Source organism: Elaeis guineensis, chromosome 13 (assembly GCF_000442705.2).
Source record: "Elaeis guineensis isolate ETL-2024a chromosome 13, EG11, whole genome shotgun sequence".
Taxonomy (NCBI): domain Eukaryota; kingdom Viridiplantae; phylum Streptophyta; class Magnoliopsida; order Arecales; family Arecaceae; genus Elaeis; species Elaeis guineensis.
In genome coordinates this window covers 8,821,644-8,842,548 of record NC_026005.2, presented here as the reverse complement: position 1 = coordinate 8,842,548, position 20,905 = coordinate 8,821,644, and the positions used below count along the sequence as shown (strand labels likewise).

At 35.7% G+C, this 20,905-nt stretch overlaps 1 protein-coding gene across 1 annotated transcript in view; it reads left to right on the top strand.

Moving 5' to 3' along the window:
* LOC105056523 (exocyst complex component SEC6) overlaps positions 1 to 20,905 on the top strand; it is a 35,781-nt gene that overhangs the window by 14,054 nt on the left and 822 nt on the right. The window contains exons 9-24 of the mRNA XM_010938742.4: positions 1,795 to 1,902; positions 2,833 to 2,971; positions 3,098 to 3,142; positions 5,670 to 5,725; positions 10,211 to 10,319; positions 10,499 to 10,639; positions 10,735 to 10,914; positions 12,023 to 12,106; positions 12,196 to 12,282; positions 14,811 to 14,855; positions 17,173 to 17,251; positions 17,918 to 17,987; positions 19,677 to 19,764; positions 19,871 to 19,960; positions 20,239 to 20,355; positions 20,548 to 20,610. Coding sequence (XP_010937044.1) covers positions 1,795 to 1,902; positions 2,833 to 2,971; positions 3,098 to 3,142; positions 5,670 to 5,725; positions 10,211 to 10,319; positions 10,499 to 10,639; positions 10,735 to 10,914; positions 12,023 to 12,106; positions 12,196 to 12,282; positions 14,811 to 14,855; positions 17,173 to 17,251; positions 17,918 to 17,987; positions 19,677 to 19,764; positions 19,871 to 19,960; positions 20,239 to 20,355; positions 20,548 to 20,610 — 1,501 coding nt within the window. The remainder of the gene's footprint in view (positions 1 to 1,794; positions 1,903 to 2,832; positions 2,972 to 3,097; positions 3,143 to 5,669; positions 5,726 to 10,210; positions 10,320 to 10,498; positions 10,640 to 10,734; positions 10,915 to 12,022; positions 12,107 to 12,195; positions 12,283 to 14,810; positions 14,856 to 17,172; positions 17,252 to 17,917; positions 17,988 to 19,676; positions 19,765 to 19,870; positions 19,961 to 20,238; positions 20,356 to 20,547; positions 20,611 to 20,905) is intronic.

Here is a 20,905-nt window from a genome sequence, read left to right as displayed (position 1 = left end):
TGGTTCGTTGATGGTAGTGATGGGCAGCAGCCAAAAGACCGACGATATGATGGTGGTGATGGTGGATGGTGGATGGCCAATGAGGAGGGAAAAAAAAAAGAAAATGGGGGATCATCTTGAAAACAAGGGTTTGAAAGGGTTCGACAGTTGATTGTGGCTCAACTTGCTCATTGCCAGCCGTGGCTCAATGTGTGGCCACAGACTATCAAGAGATGTTTCATTGGACGACTGGCAGATGACATTTGATCATGAAAACAAGAGAGTCGCAGCCATTGAAATAGGGAAAACAGATTGTGGGCTAATTTAGGCAATTCCTTGAATGGAATTTGGCCGGCAATGACCATCCTCAATAGGGATAGATAGAGGAGATAGAGAAGAATGAGGCACTAAGACCTCATCTTTGGCTAGGTCAGCGGTGGCATAATGAGGAGGGTGGCGGTGCATGATAGGAAGCAAGAGGAGGCAGTGATTGGTAGTGGGGCTCGAAGAGGGTCGGGGTGAGGATTGATAAATAGAGACGGAGGCTACGATTTGCCAGCCTTGGGCTTCTTCTAGGACTCCGACTCCCACTGGGAGTTGTTGTGTTCTCTGACTCCCTTTAGGAGTCTCATCAAGGCTCTGGCATGTGCAGAGCACGTGACAGCCCAAGTGGGGGTGGGTGTGGCAGTTGGCTAGAGGTCCAAGCCAGTCCAAACAGACCAGGTCACCAGGCCCTATGTTGTTGTGATTTCAGAAAAAAAGGATGTTCTAGCATCAAGCACTTGAAGGGGCTGGTTGTTATATGTTTGATTTCTTAAAACAGATAATCATAAAGGCTGATTTTCTGCAAAGTAGGTTTTATGAAAAAGGGGGAGGCATGTGTTTTTCATATAACTCATTTTTTAGGTTTGGTGACCAGTCAGATTTTACATCACAGGATTTACGAAAAGCAACCACTCATATTTTTTGTAAAATTTGCTCTCATTTATTTGTGTATAATCTAATGTCGCAGGGATGCAGATATGAGAATTGGATTTGGAGGTGCGTCCAAGTGTTTGAGTTGGCAAGAGGAAAAAGCGGAGATATGGGGATATATAGAAGAAATAATTTTAACTAACATATATTTTAACTATTATATCAAAGAAAATATGAAAAATATTATTTGTTAAGGTCTCTAATTTGCACATTGCTCATTCAAATTTCTCAATGAGCTTAAAGATTTTAGAAGAATTATATTCTGGAGAGTTATTGTAATACCTATATTGTTGACCAACACCTAGAAGAAGCTCACTTTAAGTTTTAATGTTATGATAGGGGGTTGAACAGGGCTGCAATTGATGAGAAAAGAAAAGAAAAGAAAAGATAATATGGAGATTTCTAATGCATATCCAAGTCGGATATGGATCCAACACCGAATTCTAGGAGCTGGACGAAAGTGTCCAAGTATCGTGGGGTAAACCCTTTTTTTTTTGTAAAACCTGACAACTAAACATCCTCAAAAAATGCATTTACACTGAAACTTTGATTGTTGAAGCTTTGTCAGCTAGGATGCCATGCCATTTTTAAAGGGAAATAATCATATAATTAATCATCAAGTTAACAAACTTTTTGCTGTTAGCTACGATCTAAAGATATGTCCTTTGTGTTGATGAAATTTTTGCAGACTTATAAACCCATAATATTTAGTACTCTTGAAGTGTTAAAAAGTATGTACTCAATGTTACATGTATATTCAGGTTTTCTTGTTTCCTTTTTTTGTGTATTTAATTCATTCAAGTAAGTGTTTCTACAAACGTTCAATCTTTCTTATGGCAGGGTAATTGAAATGCAAGAAATCCTAGATCAGCAACTAGCTGAGGAGGCGGCTGAGGCTGAGGGAGGGGGTGCGATGGCATCAATTACCAATCCTCGTAGATCTGCCAAGTAATGTTATTGTTTTCCTTTCATTTTTTTTAAAGTTTGTGTCTGGTGCCTATCATGTGACATTTTCAGTATCCACTAAGCTGCTACTTGTAGTATCTAGATTTACTTAGTTGCACTGAAAATTTTAAATGCTGTTTATATGATAAAATCTTTATACTTATTATTTTCCATGCTCCAAGATCTTATCCTAGACAGAAAAATGAGAGGGCATCAAGATGGAAAACCGTGTAGTTGTTCGATAGCTTCAATTGTACGGTTACAAGTTTTCAGCCTCTGGCAGTATCTATGTATAATTGCTGTATATGACAGTTTCTATATCTGAATGCATGTAAGGAAGATACAAAATGATACAAAGTAAACTACAAAGAAGTGTGTTGATTCAGATCCTGTTCTCGTGCGGGCTTTGACAGAAGCTTGAATTTACTGATGACACTTTGTAATATTGTATGGTATATATCACCTTATTTTGGTATGCCCAACAATTTGATTCACCATCAAAGTGTCTCCAAAAGCACCTGTTTCTATGGTTTTGTTGGGATACCTGGTTTTTGAGTCTTATTGGGTCATAGGGGAAGATGTGATGTCCTGGATGAGTAGGATATATCTTGCTGTAGTGTCCCAACTTTCTCTTGTCTTTTACTTATTTATTTGATAATAGAACACTAGGAATTTTTTCATTTGTTATGACATTCAATTACTTTATGTTTTGAAGCTTACAAATTGATTTTTATACCATGCTTCTTTAATTTATAAGGAATGTCATTTAGATCTCTTAATCTCTTAGCCTGTCTGGTCTAATATATACCCAATTCCAATCCTTAAGTACTACTTTGTGTTTTACAGAAAGTACTTTGCTTCCTTGTACTTTGTTTTTCAGACAAGAACTCTTATTCTTGCATCTTATATCATTGAATGATACATGTTTAACAGAAAAGGTACAGGCACAACAGCTTCCCCCAGAAATTTAACTCAAGAAAAGCTGAAGGGTCAAGGAAAATGTTATAAGGATAAGTGCTACGAGCATATCAGGAAAGCTGTTGAGGCACGGTTTATCAAACTGCTGACGGAGGTAGGAATTCACATGTCTAATATGGAATCCTGCAATGTTTACTCAATAAGGATAAAAAATTATTGTTACTTGTAGGATATGATCCTTTTACTGCATAATTTTCTAACGATAGTTCTGCTGATGCAGCTTGTATTTGAGGATTTGAAGGCTGCTTTAGAGGAAGCTAAAATGGTATATAATCTTTCTAAGCATGCTACTTTCTATCTGGAAGCTCTTTGCTTCAAATATATGCTTTGGTGGTTACGTCTCTGTGTATTCCAATGTATTTCATATTATTTTCCTGGTCATGAAGCTTTGAAGTCAGGATTTTGTTGCATCTGCTTCATCCGTGGCGAAATTAGTATTATTTACTTAGTGAAACTGCTAAAAGCCTTCGACATTCTTTCATTTGTTTATTGATGAGTTTATCTGGGAAAGATCTTTTGCTTGTTTCCATTATTTTTTGTGTTATATTTCTCTCATGTGATGACTCCACATCACTATGATTGTAACCAAATTTATTTTTCATGCTTGGATATAATTGGTTCCATATCCATAATAGGATAAAATAGGGATTGTATTTTGCTTTCTGTGAAGCTTTAAAATTAAATTCCTGCCATTTTTTGTTATAACTTTTAGTGAAAGTTGAAGAATTAATTTTTTAAAAATAATTCTTCCATGCATGCGGTGGACTCCATGTTATGCTGTTGATCATCGCTTAAACCAAACCCTTTGTCAATCTCTCATTCTATCAATCTAAATTTGATCAGATTTCTTTCTCTTTCTGGATATCAGTCTTCCAGAAACTGGTCTATAACATTTGAAACAGAGATTCAAGTGAAAATTTCAGCTATGGAACTAAGAACATTCTAGATGAAGTGCGGTAGTCCCGTATCAGAGGGATGATCTAGTATTCTGGAGGCATGTCTTCAAGCCCTGGGTTGAATTTGATAAACAAAAATCCAATGAAACTGAAACATAAACTGAAAGAAGAAGAAATCGGCATAAAAAATATTATTCTATGCAAAAATCTTCTGTTACACCATGTTGCTCCTTCATTTTATAACTAAGACATGCCTGAGAATAAGTCTCCAGAGCACAGGAGCAAACATGATTGGAACTTGGAAGGCTGCAGTTTGACAATCAGACAGGCTGAAAACAGAATGAAAGGACAGGCGAAGTAATTCTAGAAACCACAACTTGCCCTGCTATTTCCCTTTTCTTCTCTATATTTTTTCTTCTTTCCTTATCCCCTTTGTTTATTTTGCCCCCCCTGTTTTCCTTATTCCTTTCCTATCTTTACTATCTTTTCCTGACTTTTCTCCTTCTATCCTTGCCTCCGATTTTCTTCATGTCAGAAAGAAACCGCAGCCTCTGTGCTATAGATGATGTGGTGCCAAATTGAATTAATTATAGCCCCTAAAACTTCAAAACCTGGATGATCTCTGTTAGATGGGACCATGGACGATATCTAATATCGACCTTTGTTCCAGAAGGCACCTAATACTTAAGAGCCAGCGCGCCCCCACCCCCCCCACCCCCACCAAACCACCACCACCAAACCACACCAAAAAAAAAAAAAGAGAAAGACCAGAGATTAACAGAAATTTCAAACATTATGCCTTATTCAAATTTCAAACGACTCAATAGCATATAAAGGTTTGCCATACTGGTGTGTATCATCCTGTACCTCATCAGCACTGAATCAAGACTCAATACAAGGGGTGTACTGAGACTCCACACACCAAACTGACCCCCATGCTGGGCATATAGATATTGTATCAGGATGGTACCGATACAGGATCTGATACTAAGATTGCGAATGTTACTAAAACTAATCCAATCTTAGACCCTTCACTAGCTCAAGGTTATATCATTTCTTCTCAAAATCTGTTGTCTGTCTTGTAGATTCAGTTGTTTAGATGAAATCCTCATCAAGAATTCTTAATGTAAATCAGAACTAAATGATAGATTCTATGAAAGCTTTGAGGAATGATATGGGTCCATAGATTTCCAATTTCATAAGCTTGGATTATGTGTAGATATTGCATGAGCTAATAGAAGTGGAATTGGTAGGAATTGCTCTAAGGCTTTATTTGGATGCTGGCAAAGTGAAAGATAAATAGTTAGAGAGCATGTTCTTTTCATTCACCAGTTCACCACCACCACCCCCTTTTTTCTTCTTAAGCAAAAGGAGCAGCAAGGTCCCCCTCAAATTACAAACTCTCAAAAGACACCTTTAAACTGTTTGCATTAACAAAATACTATCAATTCAACTGAAAAATCGTTAACCTGAACTCTTGATTCCGATGAAGTAGTCACTATGTTCACAAGGCAGTCTACAGATTGGTTTCCTTCATCAGGATGTGGTTGGCTTTAGAAGTCTGCAGACTTTTAACCTGAAAATAGGGAAGGGGACCAAACTTTTTATTGGTCCAATACTCCAACGAAATAACCATGGCCGAGTCTCTTTTAGAGGATTTTTTTCCAATAATAATGTTAAAAAAATTCAAGAACAAGAAAACAAGGAAAATGATGCTAATCATTCTATTACTTGTGTGCTCATCAAGTTAAATGACTCCATCTTTAGTTATGCTCGTTGAAATTTGTAATTTGATCCTTATACATATATCCATTGATAAAGAATTTTTCTTTATGCTCATGATAAATATGTCCTGCCCATTTGTTCATGATGCCATTTTTGGTTTTTGTATTCCAGATTGGTGAGGAGCTGGGGGATATTTATGACTATGTAGCTCCTTGCTTCCCCCCAAGGTTTGTAGATTTTTGACACTATAGTTTTCTTCTTGCCTTTCTCTGAGTTAAAGATAATTTTTGTTGTACCTCAACAGTTCTTCCTGTTTTATCAACTATGATCCTTATTATTATCTCTGACTTCACATATGTTGCAAACAAAAATCAGTGGAGTTTTTTATTCCACAGCATTCTTGCATGGCTGTTCACATATATAGTGGAAGCATAACCTGACACATTGCGACTTGTTTTCATCTTAACTCATCTTCACTTCCTACTGTCAGTAGTGAACTTGAAGAAAAAGTTGTCAGATTTTATTAGTGTACCAGAATTGTTTCTCTTTGTCAAATAGATTCTTCTGTTTGTTTGGATTTCGAACATGCTTTGGGAAAGCATGTGCTGAGAGTGATAGCCTTGGTCTCAAATAAGTTTGGAAGGTGGACGCATGGACTGAGGTGTGAGTTCTGACATCAATTCTATAATGCAGCTAGTTTGATGCAGCTGTAAATTAGTGGAACTTAGACTGGTGAAAGATGCCGGAATTTTGAAAAAAATAGTTATCTTTATCTTCACCGTGTCACATGGTGCTAACATGAAAATCTTTTGCAAATCATGCCAAAAAAGGAAAATCCCATTAGAAATGACTGTAGAAGATTCATCATTGGTAAAGGATTCCAGATGTTTCAATGAGCAAATAAATGGAGACTTCTAAGGAGTAATGAACAAGTGATAACATCCTTTTGCATGTGTAAAAGTTAGCTCTCTTGGTCGCTAGTTCAATGTGTTTGAACAATGTTACCAGAAAATGTGAATATCAGGTGTTTTTTTTTTTTTTTTTTTTTTTGGGGTAATATGCCTGACGCTTACAGTTCATGGAACTCCTGGAATCAAAAGTTGTGATGACATGATGTCATATTGATGTCAGGCACTTACTAGAAAAACAAAGTCAGTCATCAGGTTTAATATTTAATTCTTAAATCCTTATCCTTAAACTATATAAAAATGGCTTCATTTGCAATTTTCAAATCTAAGAACAACCCTCTTTAGATTTCTATTTTAAAAATCTTAAAAAACATGCTAAACTTTTTAGAAAGGGCTCTAGAAACTTCTAAACAAGATTTTTTAGTATATTTGGACTCTAGTAACTCTCAAGGGAGGAAGAAGGGAGATACTTCTGAACCAAAAGATAAAAGTGAGTTATTACGCATTAGATTTTGTGAGCCAGGCGTTGCCCTAGTGGTCACACCCCTCTGCCATGCAAGTAGAGGTTCTAGGTTCGATTCTTAGGTGGTGCATCTACAAAATATCCTATTCTTAGAGGTTCTAGGTTCGATTCTTAGGTGGTAATTATAGTGCAGGGTGGGTTTCCTTTTTCAGGGATTTTAAAAATTTAGATGTTAGTTGCATTTTCTCAAATCTAAAATCTTTGGCAGTCTTATGCATCTGCCTGTGCATTATAACTTGTAGAGTAAAAATCTAATCAATTGTAAAAACTTGGAGGTAATTGGTTTGTAATATTATTTATTGTATACATACAACATGTTATACTAGCATTTAGGGCTGTCTTAGAACTGGCAAAAGATGTGAACTCATAATCTCACTAGACCTGCCCACAGAAGACAGGGTTTAGTCTGATGCTGACCTGACAAAATCTCAGTCAACCTAAACCAAGCCCAGCCATGGGTCAGATTCAGGTTCAGCACCTGGGCCCATGAGGTGGAGAGGGTAGGTCAGCCAAAGCAGAATAAAAGGGACTGGGATTAGGCCATATGGAGATTTGAGAATATCTGAACTCTTTGCCTCTTGATCACATGGACCAACAACCAGTTGTTCTGGGAAGAAACAAAAGGAAAAAAAGTACTTGTGCCTAATGTCCTATGGTCAAAGACAAATTTGGAACTCATCCAAGAAAATACACTTTGAAAAGCAAAACAAAATGAAATCTGGTTGCTGAATCACAACACTGCCATCCCATCCCTTGAAACCCCATTTTCTCATCATCTCCAATGTATGGTTCCAAATCCCACGCACTCTCAAACAAAAAGAAATGGAGTAAGAGGCCAGGGATACTAAGAAGAGGTTAGAACCTAGGTTCCATGACCCGTCGGCTTTCCACTTCTTAGGAGCACCCAAACTAGCTACAATAATATCCATATCTTCACTAGCCACCTGCGCGATCCTCATTTTTGACACCCTCCTCCATCTCCCCCCTTCTCTCTCTCTCTCTCTCTGCACGTGCGCACCTGTGCTTGCATTTTCTCATGTTAAATATAGATTATTTTAGTTAAATTTTAGCCAGATTGATCTGAACTAGAGTGTATTGATTAGAGGTTTGCATTTTCTTGACCCAGTCAAAACTAGGTCTGTTCATGGATGAGCATTTGTTGATCTAACCTAAGCATTGCTGTTAGAATCTTAGGATCTATGATATTGATTACTGATCTAATCAAAATGACCCGGAACAATTTGGTGCTCATTCTGGAATCTAGATCAAAGAGGATCGATCCTAGGATCCAGATCTATATCATGAATCATATGATCACTTGGATCATGACATCCAAGTTAATCTTTTTTTTCCTCATATTAAACAAGACGGAAGTTATAAATTCTATCATTTTTTGAAACTTGTTGGTGTTTAGAATTTTTTTTATTTGTTATTTTTTAGCTTCCAACACTTGAAATTGATTTTTCTTCCCCCAGTTTTTTTACCTCAAATATTGAAAAAGAATAAATCTTGGAGTTCAGGGTGCCAAAGGAAGAGGGAAATCTTCACATTCTTGCAATTATTTGTCAAAATCTGATTCATTTTCTCCCTAAATCGTTCTAGTCAAAGAACATTGAATTTATACATATGGAGTGGTTGTATTTGAATCTCTCTAATATCTAGATGTGACATTTCTTTATTAGATATGCTATTTGTAATCGTGATGATGGAAACTAGACTTCTCACATGCATGTGTTTTTTTCCCATTCTTTTACAATTATCTCCATTTTTATAGTTTCATTTTTTTATATTTCAATTTTTTTTTAAAGAATTGGCTACATGACTGAATCTAAACCCCCTCTATGATTTATGATTCAATCTGTTTTTGACAATGCTGATTTCTAGGTCTGTCAATCAGCCAGGTTTGCTAGAGCAGGCCATGTTTACCACCACAAAGCCCAATTGCTTCTGGACCTGGGCCTAGGCTTAAATTTCTAGTAAAGAAAATGAATTGTGTCCTAATTTTAGCTGATAATTGGACTTGGATTGGGATTAGGCTTCGTATCCTTGGGCTTCAAGCTGAGCTGTCAAGTCTTAGTTTTTAACCTTGGGCAGAATTTGTGTCTGAACCCATCCCAGCTTGACCCAGCCTATTTACACCTTTAAACATTATAAGCATCTTTTGATGTCAGTGAAGTTCATGGTGAGGATATCTAGAGAAGTTGAAGTTCGTGATGAAGATATCTAGAGAAGCTGAAGTCCATTGTGAGTATACTGAAGAGTGAAGAGGATCACACTAAAGATATGGAGAACTATTTGCAGGACATGAACATTACTCCATGAAGGGAACTTTTTCTGATAAAGAATGCCAGGGTGCATGAATGATGATTGCAACAGAATTTTCTGAGATTAAGTTGCATTTGTACCCCAGCACTGTTGCATGGAAATGATGCAAGAATCAGACCTGGATGTGTATTATTTTTTCTATTCTGCACGAGGCAAAAACCAAGATTGCATAATGCATACACATATCATATTACATTATAATAAAATAAACACTGCATATGTATGTAGGTACATGTTTGTATATGTATACATGTATCTATATGTGTATGCTCGTGTGCGTGCATGAGAGAGAGAGAGAGAGAATGTTTGATAGTTTAAACACAGATGTAAACATGGAACCTTTTGAATCAAGAGATTCAGGACAGACATACTGCATACACAGTTGACTTCGTATGAGCACAAGTTTGAGGTCAATTATTTGAATTGTTGAATGGCTTAAAATAAATTACTTTTTTAACTGGAACATCAATCAGTGTCCTACTTGATGTTAACTGATGCAGCGGGACAGGAAAAAGGGGCAATTTGATCAACGAGATTGCACTTGGAAGATTTAACACTCAAATAGACGCAAATCAGATTGAAAGCCACTTCGTTTGGTGAAGCAAACTGAATTGAAGGACCCATTGCTCGCAAATCAGCTCACTCCTGTGAAGCTTGGCATGGTCCAGTGGGTCATTTCATTGTACCTGCTGGCTGCACCCTATGCTGCATCATTAACCCTCATAGATATTGGATGTGCCGTCTTCTCTAAATATGTTGATCAGAAATCATTGAGATTATGCTTTCTCACTTAAGACAGTTTGAACTGAAGTTTTCTCTGTCTTCCTTGAGACTGTTGTTTTTGTTTGTCTTTGAGTGGATACACGGCTTGTGATTTTACTTGGTCAAGAAATCGAAAATATCCTCCATGGATGACTCACTTTTTACAAACCTTATAATTCCTTTGTGGTTTGCAGATATGAAATTTTCCAGCTCATGGTTAATCTCTATACTGAAAGATTTATTCAAATGCTTAGACTGCTCAGTGACAGAGCAAATACATTGACAAATATAGAAATCTTAAAGGTAATGAAGCTTGACTTGTGCAAGAATCTTTTCCATCTAATATTATCGCTTCATAATATGTTGTACTAGTGACATGACCTGTAAAGCAGTTGAATATGGTTCCTTTTGGTTTATACTATTTGTACAGTTCTATACAATTTTGTGATCTTTTTAATGTATCTAAGTTGTTGTTTTTGCAGGTAACCGGTTGGGTTGTTGAATATCAAGATAATCTGATCGGTCTTGGTGTTGATGAGTTGTTAGCTCAAGTTTGTTCTGAAAGTGGTGCAATGGATCCACTTATGAATGCATATGTTGAGCGGATGCAAGCAACAACAAAGGTAGATTTTCCACCATCTTCCCATGATTTGTTAAAATTGATATTTGGGAAAATGTGTACAGGAAGAAATTTCCTTTTATTTTTTCTCCTCCATAGAAATGGTACACAAACATCCTGGAGGCTGATAAGGTACAACCACCAAAGAAAACAGAAGATGGCAAGCTGTATACACCAGCAGCTGTGGATTTATTTAGAATTTTGGGGGAGCAAGTGCAGATTGTCAGAGAAAATAGCACAGATCTCATGCTATACAGAATTGCACTTGCAATTATTCAGGCAAGCCTTAAATTTATGATCTTCTATTCTATGTTTAGTATGATGATCTCACCTATTTTATACAGTTGCATCTTCAAAAATTCCTTCTCTCTCTCTCTCTCTCTCTCTCTCTCTGTGTGTGTGTGTGACTGTGTGTGTATGCTATGTACATAGGTCTTTTTAGAAACTACTACCATTCTTTAAATTGTTTTGTTGGTTTAACTTGGAAACAAGCTTTTCCAGTTTAATGCATTTCAAAAAATAAACTGTTGTAACATACAAAACTGATCAAAAACTTTTTTGACCTTAGGGTTGGGCTTTGTTGGTTGAAGGTGGATCACCAGAACTTTGCAGTTATACCTTGACAAAGTTTTAGTGCAAATGTTTGAAAGGGAGGTCTAGGAATACTGAATTGGGTACCACAAAGAGTGATTAGGGTCATGTACAGCAGTTTAAGCTCTGAGTCAATGTCCATCCACTGGAAAATTTCAACTTCAGTGTCTAATTGAACAGTAAACTGCAGATTTCAGACTACCTGAATATGAAGTTCTTGTGCATCTTGAACATATGTTTAAGTAGGTTTGAAATACCAAAGTGATCCCTGAAAGGAAGGTTGCCTGAGGAGGAAATTTGTCAGCAAAGATCTGTAGGAAGTAAATCTATACATTGTGCATCTTAAACACAGGTCATAGTAGGCTAAAGATACTCAAATGTTCAAGATGCGAGATGATTAGTGTACAACAAGAGATCAAATGTTTCAGGAGAAAAGTAAATCTTAAGGTGTACTAGAGAATGAAAAATGAAAGATATCTTACAATCTTTTGTGATTTCTTACTTTGCTTTGAGACAATGAAGAAACATTGAAAAAGTAAGATAGCTGAAAATATGGTGGTTGAGTTATACTTTACCATTCAATCCACCGTTTCCTTATTGCCATGCAAAACTACAACTGATGATAAATTTTAAAGAATGAAGGCGTTGGCTTCAGTACCTCCTCGAAGCACTGAAGAAAAGGAATTGTTTTCTTTGAGTTGCAAGCATGTTCATGTTCTTTTCTGCTGATCTTCTTGACAAATTTTGTGATCATCTGATTTGTTATCTTCTTTTTCTCCTGTTTATCCATGTCTAGGTAATGATTGATTTTCAAGCAGCTGAAAGGCAGAGGCTTGAGGAACCAGCTTCTGAGATTGGTTTAGAACCTCTGTGCGCCATGGTTTGTGAAAATTGTATAATGGCAAGCTTTCTGAAATTTCTACTTTATACTATGCAGTATGATTTACTGTACATATTGCTTGATATCAGATCAACAACAACCTTCGTTGCTACGAGCTTGCATCGGAGCTTAGTAATAGCACAATGGAAGCTCTTCCACAAAACTATGCCGAACAGGTCATATTGAGGAGTTCAATAAATTTTCTTCCACACAACTATTTGTTCTGTTTCTATTAAGGGCTTTTTCAATGCTTCTTATTTGATGCATTCCACTTCCCATGGGATTCTTGAATGATAAATTCATGAAAGTTCTTGGTTGCAGTTATTTATTGGCTGATTGTGCCCTTGCACACTGCACTAACATACGGAGTTATGGGGGTGGTTTTGAGAATGATTGTATCTAAGTAGAATTTATATATTTGACATTTAATGATACCATATTTGGCCTTCTTTGGCTTCTCTTTTTTGGTTTATATGGTCATTCACATTTGCAAAGTGCCAGATAGATGCATTATTCAAAGTATTAAATTATAGAAAATCTCTCCCGAGAGTCAAGACATTGTCACTTATTAAAGTTATCTCAGTTGCTTTCATCTTAAATAATTTGGTACTTGTCATCTTCTCATAATTTTTCTTGTCAACTACACTGACGGTTACAAGAAAGCCTAGAGTCATTTCAAGTTTCTTAGCTGTTCACTTATGGAAGTTTGAAAATGTCAAAAATGAAGAGTTCCTTATTGAGGCTAGATTCTTTTGAGAAAAATAACAATGAGAAAAATCACACAAAGATAGGTAGAAAGGTCAATTAGTTGAAGAATTGCCATCTCTTCTTATATGAGAGCTAGAAACCACTGTTTAGTCTTCAATAGACCATGGAAGAATCACTGCTTCCTGGAAAAATAAACTGGAACAGCCAGTAGCCAGAGATTTTATAGTAAACACCAACATTTCTCAAAGAGGACACTTTTTTCAATAAATTCCTTTTATGCACTATGCTAGATGCCAAATGCTTGCTCTTTATTTATGGTTTACATTGTGAAAGAAAATTAAACCCTCTTGAAACCCAGCCGTTCATCACAAGGGGAATATAACCATCAAAAGTTTAAAACTGAAACTGAAAGCCCTAACTGATCTTGCTCCCTCTGAATACAAGCAGGCTAAATTCTGAGTAATTAAATTAAAAATGAAGTCGAATTTTAATTCTAATTGTAATTTTTATATGGTCGCATGGGCTGATGTTATTTCTAGTGGTGTCAGTGGAAAATCTATTATTTCAGCATACTTTGTTCTGAGAATAGTGATAAGTTTTTTTTGGCTCAGTTTTCAATTTAAGCAATTAAGATATGCCAAAAACTTGTTCTGATCCATGATTCTTTGGAAGTTTTTTCATATTCAAATTCCACAGAGCTTGCTAGTTTGCTTAAGATGTCTGATTGTTTGTATTGATGCTATATCATTCTGGATTTTAGTCATAAATGCACTCTAAATTTGCATAATAACTGCTTTGATGAAGTGCTGCATTCTTGTTAGACCTCATGTCATCAATAAACTTCAATTTCATATTTCTTGATTTTTGATTGATGTCTTATAGATGAATAGGTGATAAATTGTTGGATCATAAAAGAACAGGGCGAATTAGAACCATAGACATCACCCCCCCCCCCAAAAAAAAAAAAAAAATCTAAGATTAGAAATAAATGCGGAGAATTCAATAGAATAAAACAGAGTGATTGGATTGCGTGGAAGTACTATGAAGATGAAGACCTGATCAGAAATGATTGACAAGATATATTTCAACATCATTGGTTTCTTTATTTGATATAATGTCCAACTGAATGATGTGATAGACCGATAGAAGAAGGCATATACAATAATAAAGTTAGAGCTAGATGAAGACATGTATAGCTTGCTTAGGGATTTTGCTCATTACGAGTACTCTGAAACTTGTCCTTGTTTAGCAATATACTTGGATTAATTTATTTTACATAAGGGTGTTACTGATGGGTACATACTGACTCGGTCATGGACCCACGAAGGGATTCGGTATGTTGAGACCCTTATTCTACCAATAGTATTTGGTTTTGGTTGGGCATAGGTGAGGTCTGGGTCTGGGTCGCAAGCAGGTACTAGCATTTGGTAAGCTCAGTTCCTTCATGCCATAAAATGACATTACTTCAAAATATAATGAATCATTTTTATAGTAACTACGAAGCATATAGACATAGAAGTTTATATTATCCACTATGAACTATTGGTTTTAGATTTGGTTCACAAAAATCAGTCCCTTACCCAAATGTGTTATATGATCAGGTTAGGCTGGTCTGGATCAGGTACGCTTTAACTTCAACCAGAACCACAGGCAAAACTTTTTTGTCTTTGAACCATGCCCAGCCCATAGGTATATGGGTGTGGATCAGATTTGGGTCAATATTGGATCAGATCCAGTTCAGTACTGATCTTGTGAACAGCATATAATAGTATATGAACAAAACTAGAACCTGTGGATAAGCATTTTGGAACTTCTTATTTTTTAATATTTAACATTCTACAATTACCTTCATTAGTATGAAAGCAAATGCTTGGATATTCTTTTCTTACCCAATTTTGTAACTTTTCTTTCATCTTAGTATGTATGGTTGAATGCATCAATTAATAAAAACATTAACATGGTTCATTTTCGAAATTGATATGCTTTGCTTTTGCAGGTTAACTTTGAAGATACTTGCAAAGGCTTTCTTGAGGTTGCCAAGGTTTGTGACCCTTGCACACTTGTGCATAGTTCTTTCTTTCCAATACTGAAAAGTATTTCGTAGTCTCAAGTCACTCCTCGAAGAAAATACAAATATTTTAAGTACTGGGCTGAAGTTGGAGACTGGAAGGACTTAATAGCCAAATTAAACTGATTAGTAAAATTTGAGCAGATGATAGTAAAAGGTCACATTTTGGTTTTTTTAATATCTTATAACATTTGCAACATTTTGAACTTTTGGAATTCCAAAAGGTTCATTTCATTTAGATTTGGCTGTTATAGAAATGATAAATATGTTAGCATATTAATACAAACACTGTTATTTACTCGTTATTCAATATTAGAGTCAAGTTCTATAATAAGTATAAAGTTTTCATAACTAGCAGTTGTATGATGCAAATTTTTAAGATATGGAATATTTATTTAGGCTAGTTCATCTAAATATTTTCTCCATGAATAAACATGTTTTGTATACTGGAGTTTGTCTTTCGAAAATGCCAAAATATCAAATCACATATGAGAAAATGATAGCATTAAGTATTATGTGGTTTTGGTTGCAACTACATATTCATCCATAAGATGTTACGACATCATTAGGCATTGAAGTGGAATTTGATGGGAGCTATTGGTGAGGTGATGCAGTGGGAAAGGAAGAAGGGGTGATTTGATTGACGAGGTTATACTTCAAAGGTCAACATGTAAATAGAAGTAAACTGGATTAAAGAACCCTTCACTTGGTGAAGGAAATTTTCTTGAAAAGAATCTTATTAGTATATCAAAGGTACAATGTATTAGATGCAAATATATAGGACATGATCTCTTCACCCTAATTCAGGCATTAAACCCAATACAGAATCATAGTCAAAGTAGGACTCGACAATAAGGAAACATGCTAGAATTATTCTACTACAAATATAAAAACATGGCTAAAATTTGATAGTCCCTCATGGAAAATTTTTAAGAAAATCCATCGAAAACCTCTGAATCAAATATTTGTTTGTTGAAGTCTTTGCCTGCGAATCCATTGGCTTCTGCAACTCTTGGCATGGCTTAGTTGGTTATGGTATGTGCTGGCTGCACCCTACGCTGCATCATGAGGTCTACATCCTTGACATATGAGGGCAAAATTAGGGTGACTAGAGCCCATATACTTTATTTTCACCAAGCCTCCATGTAGGAACTATGGTTGAATGGAGGTTATAGCTCTCAGTGACTTTTAGAAGCTCATCAGATTTTTCTTGTAATATGAAGATGGAATTTTATTTAGAAATAGCATTGTAATGAAAAGTTACGTATGATGTAATGTGGATATGTTTCTAGCAGATTAGATTTAGCTAAAGACATGAAAGAAGACATTTCTTTTGTTTATGTTCTTAGATCCATGAATATGGAATATTTTTAGCTAAATAGGAACTGAGAAAAGGTTGTGGAAGAAACAACTACATTTTGTTATCTAGCAAAGATTTCTATAAACTATGATTGAGAAAATGTGGGCTGATATGTGTATTATCTAGTTACTTTGTAGAGAGAGAGAGAGAGAGAGAGAGAGAGAGAGATTGCAGTAGCTTTATCATCAACATATTGAAGCAGTACTAGATTTAGCAGATGAACAAAATGACATGATATTTAATCAGATTATCTAGAGCAAAGAAAGCTGGACTTTATATGTCTTAATTATTAAGCAAGGAAGCATTTCTAATTAATGACCTTGCATGGCAAATCTAGATTGTTATGTAACACCGTAGCTCTATATCATTGCAAAGTGCTCATTAACTAGTAGTGAAGGATTTTATTTGTTCTGTTTTTAATCGCGTAATATAAAAACTAGCTGGAATGCTTGCTTGAATGGATTATGGCATGAATGAGGTTAGGAATGCTGGAGCTTCAGTGTTTATTAGTTGTTGAAGGAGATCAGAGAAAGGAAGATTTAGAAATTGAATCTCACAAAATGCTTCATTTGAGGATGAAGTAACAATATTGCAGAAGTTGAAAGGTACAATTTAGGAGTTTGAGGGAAACTGTATTGGAAACTTTTAGAATTGTACTCAGTGGTTGAAAAAATGGTGATATATAAATAAATTAGTGTGCGGTTGTAAAATTTGGAGCTCTGGAAAAATTTGAACCTTTTTCTTCCCTTTCACTTTTCATCTTGAGGTGGGCCTAGAAACATGTAGTAGTTATAACTTGTAAGTTTTCTTTTGCATTAATATTGTTCACTAAGTGCTATACTCTGACTAGTTCTCATGGGAATTGCGTGTATCAAATGAGACACATGACACATATAAAGTTATGAGCGTTGGACTTGTTGACAAATGCAGGAAGCTGTCCATCAAACTGTTAATGTTATATTTGATGACCCAGGTGTGCAGGAGCTACTTGCTAAGCTTTACCAGAAAGGTATTTTCTTAAGTAGCATCTTTTACATGAAAAAACTCACTTTTTATATTATAATAAGTAATCCGTACTGCCAGATAATTGATTGCTCTAAGTAGCCTCCTCTTTGATTGCTTTTGTGCGCACACAAATAAATGATATGGGATCTTTTGTTTGTGAAGAAAAGTTCTTAAGCAAGCACGTTTCCAGATCCTATGTATATGTTGAATGCATGTTATCTGATACTGAAAACTTAGAAACATTCATTCTTGATTCTGTATGAAAATATTTGATATAAATGTACTGGATTGGGAATTAAAATTCTGAACTTATGTGTTTTTCAAAAAATAAAATTCAGAATTATATGATTACAGAGCAGTATTCTCATACATTTTTACATGTTTTACGTTATGCTGTCTTCTCTATCATGGAACCTTTCTGTGGCTGTTGGATTTTCAAATTGTGTATGTGAAATATGGGTATATTGTTCTGATTCACTTGTTTAGATTGCATGATCACTTGTCGAACTTTTTAGTAGTATGGTGATTCAGCCTCACTGGGACCAGTAAAAAAATGGTCAATCTTAAATGATGTACTCTAATAATGAGCTCAGCTTGGATGTTGCAATTGTTTAAATAAATGCTCTTTCATTGCATTTCATTTATCAGGGATTTTTCTCTATGATTTCAGATTGGTTAGAAGGATTGGTCACTGAGTATCTTGTTGCGACATTTGGTGATTATTATGGGGATATTAAGATGTAAGCCTCCTTTCCTTCAGTTTAAGTGAAAAGAATAAAATGATACTAGTTTGAACATTCAATGCAATATGGAAGTATTTTTCATCAATGATATTTTTGTTTCTGAAGTTCTTAATTACATGGGGTATCTTATGTACAGACCCTTACAAGCCCTGGCACATTGACATCCATTGTCTTAGCTCTGTCTCCTTTTCCCATATGATACGAGCGTGAAACCCTCATTACCAACTCAATAGGTCCTCCATCACCATGCGTCCTATCATTGCATCAGCCTCAACTGTCTCACTTGCATTCATGTGCATGCACAATCTTTATTTTCAAAAGTCCAATCAATACAATGTCTGAGGCTATATTACTACATATAATTTTCATTATAGAAAATTGGGATGTGGTGATCACACAATACTAGATGTCTCTACAATGTTTCCTGTGCTTTTGTGATATTCAGACTGCCTTTATTTAATTCCTCATTGCTTTGTGTGAGAAGCAAATCAACTCCATTGTAATGGAGACTTTAGTGATCTTACATTCTTTTCTTTGAATCGTTCCTCCAACAGACCAATCTAGCACTAACTATGCTCTTATTTCTTTAATTAACAATCAATATTCAATAGGTAACATAACTATATTGTCCTTAGACACCAATAGTTCATCTGCACGAAAAGGCAAATAGGTGTAATCTTATGGGCTTTTGCCTTGGCCGGGGCTAACTGATGTAGTCCCTCTACATTAAACTAAGCTGAATTTTGTTGATGCTAAAATTCGTGGATCTGCATAAAATCACAAGTAAATTCCTAACACAATGTTATTACTTGAATGACAAATCCTATATGGAATTCTGTGTAGGACTCCTGAACCAGCATAGCCACAACAAATGCCTCACTAATCAACTCCTAAAACCTAGGAGATTAAGGAACACAAAATAGACCAAAAATATAAAATAAAATAGATTAATATTTCTACATGCCAACTAGATGATCCAACTTTCTTTTCTGATGGTCACCAGTTTTGTGAAAGCAGTTGAAAACTTTTTCTTCCATCGAACAATTGAAGCCACCTATTTCATAAAGATATTTGTTTTGAGTTTGAGGTACCAAGGCCCACAAGGAGGGTCTCCTGAACATGGACTGAAGTGCTGGCCAGCACTCATGTACCATGCCAATGCCTCACCAGGAGACAGCTCTGAAACATTGCCAGCTGAATGTAAATACTTGGCATGCATGATGCAAGTGCATGCCAAGCAATGACATAGTCTACTGTGCTAGTGCCAAGATGGCACATCATGGGCATGTGCTAGCTCAATCCTTGTTCCAGATAAGAACAGACTACCATGTCAAGAATGGGTACTTCAATCTAACTTCATGATCATCTAGCTTCGTAGCCCATTTCATGTCATATTGGCATTCCAATTTTATGAACAATTCATATATTCTTTCTCCTTTATGTAAATCATTTGTCCTTGTTCCAGAACATGAAATGAACACCATGTCTCATTGAGACCTTATCGACTTGTGACAATTGGAAAAGAACTTGCTTAAGCTTACCTTATACCATCTAGGAAAAAAAAATTAATGCCAATCTATGAAGTTAGTGGATATTACATCATTGACTGCACTTTTGCTAACTTGGACATAAATCTCCTACTCTTTAATTAACTTTGTCAAAGTTCTGCTATCTTGTTTTCTTAAGGTACATTGAAGAAAGATCATTTAGAAGGTTCGTTGAAGCTTGCTTAGAGGAAACTATTGTGGTTTATGTTGATCATCTTCTCACACAGGTTTGCTCTGTATTTTTTGATTGAGATGCCCTTTTGCCAAAAAAAGTTCCAATTTCCAATAGTCATGCCCATGGCATATTCAAGTCTCAGTGTCTTGTTTCTGTAGAGAAACCATATCAGGGAGGAAACCATTGAAAGGATGAGGTTAGATGAAGAGGTAATTACAGATTTCTTCAGGGAGTACATCAACGTAACGGTAAGTATCATTTAGTGCTATTATGTACTACCTAATTGTGTTCTTTTCACCCTCATTTTTTTACAACCTGTGTTATGTTATTTTCGTGCATTCAAAGTTGCGGGTTAAAACATGATATTTTAATTCATCCTGCATAATTCATTAGGCTGCCTTTCGCTGATATTATTATAATCTACTTGTTTTTTTATAAAAGAAGTTAATATTCTACTTGTTTGCTGTGCTGAAGTCATGACTGTTTGGTTTCCCTTTCACCTGAAATTCTGTGAGTTTTCCTGCAGAAAGTTGAAAACAGAGTGAGGATTCTAGGTGATCTAAGGGAGCTAGCTTCAGCTGAGAGTTTGGACAGCTTCACTCTAATCTACACAAATATTCTTGAACATCAACCAGATTGCCCGGTAATTTTTTGTTTTTGCCAAATAGAAAACTTAGAATATTTTGACTGTTGAGCATTCAATTGTTCAAATACCAAATATAATTTCATACACACAATAAGATCGCTTAGTTTTTTCTATCATTCAGTAATGATTTGTATCAGTGAGGGTTCTTGTTCTACATTACTCTAACATGTGTTTTATGTTGGTATACAGCCTGAAGTTGTGGAGAAACTGGTTGCATTGCGAGAAGGCATACCACGCAAGGAAGCCAAGGAGGTAATGCTGCTATTATTTTCTATTGGACAAGTGACAGTTGCTCAAAATTTGTGCAATATTAGCCTTTATAAATGCAGAAAGCTATTTTATAGGATATGTTTCTGTCACAATTGCTTTGGTGACTTGATAGTGGCTTTCCCATTTATAGATTGGCAATCACCCCTATCGTTTTCTGTATTAAACTAAGCTTGAAGATCAGTGACTGCCTTTGGTTTTGGTCACAAATATTCAATTAATAACTGTGAATAGCAGTGATATGCCTCCAAACTGATCAGGCATTGGGGGAGTGCAGAAA